We start from the raw sequence: 5,000 nt of genomic DNA on the forward strand, positions 1-5,000 counted from the left end.
AAGACAGTGTTTTATATCTGTACTGCAGTGGTTTTATGTCTGTAATGCATTGTGTCATGTCTGTGCTGCATTCTTTCATGTCTGTACTGCAGTGTTTCCATGTTTATGCTGCAGTGTTGTCATGCAAGTAAATACTTCTGTGTATTTATTTATAATTAATATATTTACATTTAAAGAGACACTACTGTGTATTTATTTACAACTTTTGTGTTTTTAATTAACAGTTTTGTTCAAACCAAAGTAAGGAGGAGGTTGACTGGAACGATCCAATCAGATGACTTGTCATTGCTTAAAAACCCGCCCACTTAAAACACTCCCCCTCTCTCTCTCTCTCTCTCTCTCTCTCTCTCTCTCTCTCTGTCTCTCTCTCTCTCTCTCTCTCTCTCTCTCTCTCTCTCTCTCTCTCTCTCACACACTCACTCACTCACTCACTCAAACACACACACACACACACACACACACACACACACACACACACACACACACCTCCCCCTCCTGCAGTCTCGAGCTGATAATCCTCTCTCTCTTACTCTCTCTCTCTCTCTCTTTCTCTCTCTCTCTCTCTCTCTCTCTCTCTCTCTCTCTCTCTCGGCGTCATGGCGGAAATCAAAACAGGAATCTTCGCTAAAAACGTGCAGAAAAGACTGAACCGCGCGCAGGAGAAGGTAAGAGGAAGAGGTGGATGATGGTTTGATGTGTGATGAAGAGGATGATGATGAGAGTGAAGCAGCTAGTGGATGGAGGGCACGAGGACACGGAGGCTCAGGCCCGCACAGCGCGCGAGGCGCTGCGTTATTCTGCTCTCTCTCTCTCTCTCTCTCTCTCTCTCTCTCTCTCTCTCTCTCTCTATAGAGAGAGAGATACATGTATATCAGTATATCAGATATTGATCCGCGTAGAGGGTGACGTCACATAGCACTGATGGCGGAAGCAGACGTGGATTAACATGACTGTATCTCTCTGCTATGACGTCACTTGTCACGTCTTTAAGTAAATGACGTGAGATGTTTTCAAAGGTCGCAGAGGGGGGCGGGGGTGCCCGTCTGTTGCGTGATGACATCATTTCTGACGCAGGCTCAGTTACCTGCTTGTTGTCTATAGGAGCCGGTTAGTAAATATAATGCATATATCTCTTTAATCAATTAATAACCTCCTATAAATATGTCGTATATATATATATATATATATATATATATATATATATATATATATATATATATATATATATATATTGAAGTGTCTTATAGTACCATGTGAAGGCTTTATAAATGAAATGTCTTATTATTCTTATATCTATATATGATAAGGAACATTGGGCGTCCTCCCATGGACTGACAATCACTGATTATTAGCATGAAAAATCAAAGGAAGTTATTGATGAGTTCCTCTGAGTGATCTGCAGACAACGAGCTCACAGCAAGCAGACTGTAGAAAAGGAGAGTGTTCGTTTGTGAGAAGCAGCTGACAGGAAGCGATGCCTTCAGGGACACATTCAGCAGATTGATCTGAGGCGTTCAGGAGAAGCAGCCAGACACCGGGCCTATTAAATATTCAACAGGTGTCATGTTGTAAAGGTAGACGTTTCTCTGATACTCAAACAAAGCAAATAACCTTCCCAGGAAATGACATATAATAAATTGTATAAAGAGCTCATGTCATGGTCAGAATTGATTAAATGACAGTATATAATTGTTTATAAATGTTTATTAACTTGTGGGAAGAACAAAATATTGTGTTAAAACACAATCAAAACAAGTATCTTTTAGGTCAACTAGTAAATGTATTTATTTGTGACTCATGAAAGTCTAGCTAGAGGAATGCACAAATATTATTTAGGAGAAATTACGTATAAAAATGCAATAAGTACATTAAACAAAAGACAATGATTGCCTTTACAATGAAGACCTTTGCACTGGCAAATTGTTGTTAAAAAGTGACTGTTTAATTAGAAAAGTTGCAGTATTTTTTGTCAGCATTCATGAATATGGATAATTTGGTGATTTTTCAGGTGCTGCAGAAACTGGGAAAAGCAGATGAGACCAAAGATGAGCAGTTTGAACAAGTAGTCGTGAACTTTCGGAGACAGGAGGTGAGCGATGTTTACACACCAGCATTACGCAATCCTATAGTTTGTGACTAAATGAACACACTCGAGCAGCCCAGCTGAGCACCAGGAAACTGCACAAGTACAATGATGTCAGCACAAAGACACCACTGCAACATTTGGTCACATATGGTTGTGTAAATGCTGTAAAACCGTTGTTCTCAACCTTTTTTCTGTGACGTAACCCTGTGAAATATGTTTTTAAGTCGAGTACCCCAAAAAGATGTAATACACAGCACTGTGTCTGATTTTAATATTGACTATACCCAATTCAGTTTGAAGTACTTATATTTTATTTAATATTTATTAGATAATTATTTTTAAATGATTTTTGAAATGGAAGTGTAACAGATGTGTTTAGGGCATGCAAGAGGTCAACTCAGATTAATTTTACAGCATTCATTCATTCCTGCAGAAGACAATAAAACACACACATTCTGGTAGCTCACAGCTGGTCAGCGTGATCGGATTAGCGACCATTATCGTGCGAAACAAACGGTCACATTTTAAAAGAATATATCAAATTAGTGCAACCTCATTTTCCCCACAACTTACCATGAACAGTATTAAACTCTAGTGAAGAAAAAAACGGGACTATGGAAGCCTAGGAGGCACAGAAGTGGTCAAACGCAAATTCCACATAAAACAGATTTAACGCTTGAAAATAAATTTCATACACACACACACACACACACACACTCAACAGGATTGTTTAATAATGAACAAAAATAATATATAATAAATTCAAAAATAAGAAGTGCCAGAGTGTATTTGTGACTCCATTACAGATGCTCATTTTAGATATATATTAAAAAGAAAAATCTAACATAACCCCTGGAGGGCCACATGAATATGACCGAAATTATAATACAACATCATACAAATATGATCCTGACGGCAGATCCACCCTCAAACTTACCAAAGTACTAAAAAAAACTGTTCTCCAGAAAAAAATGGAAGACTTCACGATTCCCTGTAGTTGATGTTTGTCTGTTGTGTCAGTCTGAAGGTTCACGGCTGCAGAGGGAGATGAAAGCCTACATGTCTGCCATTAAAGGTGAGAACAAGTCTTTTTGAGTTCAGTCCCTTAAAATCCTCTTAAGTATGTCATACGGCATGTACAGAAAACATGCAGCACTCATAAAGTGACAATGTCTGTCAGCTGAGTGTTTTTGTTCCTGCAGGGATGCAGCAGGCCTCCATTAACCTGACGCAGTCTCTGCATGAAGTCTATGAACCAGACTGGCATGGAAAAGATGACGTCATGGTCATCGGGAAGGTCAGAGTCATAAAATCACCTGAATTACTGGACAGGTGTCCCGTTGTCAGGGTAACCCGAAGCTGTCCCTGTAACACACAGGCCACTAGAGAGGTGGAGAGTCTCATAGTCATGTGGATGGTTTACAGTAGCCACTAGAGAGGTGGAGAGTCTCATAGTCATGTGGATGGTTTACAGTAGCCACTAGAGAGGTGGAGAGTCTCATAGTCATGTGGATGGTTTACAGTAGCCACTAGAGAGGTAGAGAGTCTCATAGTCATGTGGATGGTTTACAGTAGTCACTAGAGAGGTGGAGAGTCTCATAGTCATGTGGATGGTTTACAGTAGCCACTAGAGAGGTGGAGAGTCTCATAGTCATGTGGATGGTTTACAGTAGCCACTAGAGAGGTGATGAGTCTCATAGTCATGTGGATGGTTTACAGTAGCCACTAGAGAGGTGATGAGTCTCATAGTCATGTGGATGGTTTACAGTAGCCACTAGAGAGGTGGAGAGTCTCATAGTCATGTGGATGGTTTACAGTAGCCACTAGAGAGGTGGAGAGTCTCATAGTCATGTGGATGGTTTACAGTAGCCACTAGAGAGGTGATGAGTCTCATAGTCATGTGGATGGTTTACAGTAGTCACTAGAGAGGTGATGAGTCTCATAGTCATGTGGATGGTTTACAGTAGCCACTAGAGAGGTGATGAGTCTCATAGTCATGTGGATGGTTTACAGTAGCCACTAGAGAGGTGGAGAGTCTCATAGTCATGTGGATGGTTTACAGTAGCCACTAGAGAGGTAGAGAGTCTCATAGTCATGTGGATGGTTTACAGTAGTCACTAGAGAGGTGATGAGTCTCATAGTCATGTGGATGGTTTACAGTAGCCACTAGAGAGGTGATGAGTCTCATAGTCATGTGGATGGTTTACAGTAGCCACTAGAGAGGTGATGAGTCTCATAGTCATGTGGATGGTTTACAGTAGTCACTAGAGAGGTGGAGAGTCTCATAGTCATGTGGATGGTTTACAGTAGCCACTAGAGAGGTGATGAGTCTCATAGTCATGTGGATGGTTTACAGTAGCCACTAGAGAGGTGATGAGTCTCATAGTCATGTGGATGGTTTACAGTAGCCACTAGAGAGGTGGAGAGTCTCATAGTCATGTGGATGGTTTACAGTAGCCACTAGAGAGGTGATGAGTCTCATAGTCATGTGGATGGTTTACAGTAGTCACTAGAGAGGTGATGAGTCTCATAGTCATGTGGATGGTTTACAGTAGCCACTAGAGAGGTGATGAGTCTCATAGTCATGTGGATGGTTTACAGTAGCCACTAGAGAGGTGGAGAGTCTCATAGTCATGTGGATGGTTTACAGTAGCCACTAGAGAGGTGATGAGTCTCATAGTCATGTGGATGGTTTACAGTAGCCACTAGAGAGGTGGAGAGTCTCATAGTCATGTGGATGGTTTACAGTAGCCACTAGAGAGGTGATGAGTCTCATAGTCATGTGGATGGTTTACAGTAGCCACTAGAGAGGTGGAGAGTCTCATAGTCATGTGGATGGTTTACAGTAGCCACTAGAGAGGTGATGAGTCTCATAGTCATGTGGATGGTTTACAGTAGTCACTAGAGAGGTGAT

General features: G+C 41.1%; 1 protein-coding gene across 1 annotated transcript in view; it reads left to right on the forward strand.

The window, feature by feature from the left end:
- Positions 1-440: 440 nt before the first annotated feature.
- LOC137795299 (amphiphysin-like) overlaps positions 441-5,000 on the forward strand; it is a gene marked incomplete at its 3' end in the record, with an annotated part of 17,185 nt that continues 12,625 nt past the window's right edge. The window contains exons 1-4 of the mRNA XM_068592674.1: positions 441-665; positions 2,009-2,089; positions 3,107-3,161; positions 3,289-3,383. Coding sequence (XP_068448775.1) covers positions 597-665; positions 2,009-2,089; positions 3,107-3,161; positions 3,289-3,383 — 300 coding nt within the window. The remainder of the gene's footprint in view (positions 666-2,008; positions 2,090-3,106; positions 3,162-3,288; positions 3,384-5,000) is intronic.

This window comes from Clinocottus analis, unplaced genomic scaffold (genome assembly GCF_023055335.1).
Source record: "Clinocottus analis isolate CAN_PGR_092001 unplaced genomic scaffold, fCliAna1.0.p SCAF_271, whole genome shotgun sequence".
Lineage (NCBI taxonomy): Eukaryota > Metazoa > Chordata > Actinopteri > Perciformes > Cottidae > Clinocottus > Clinocottus analis.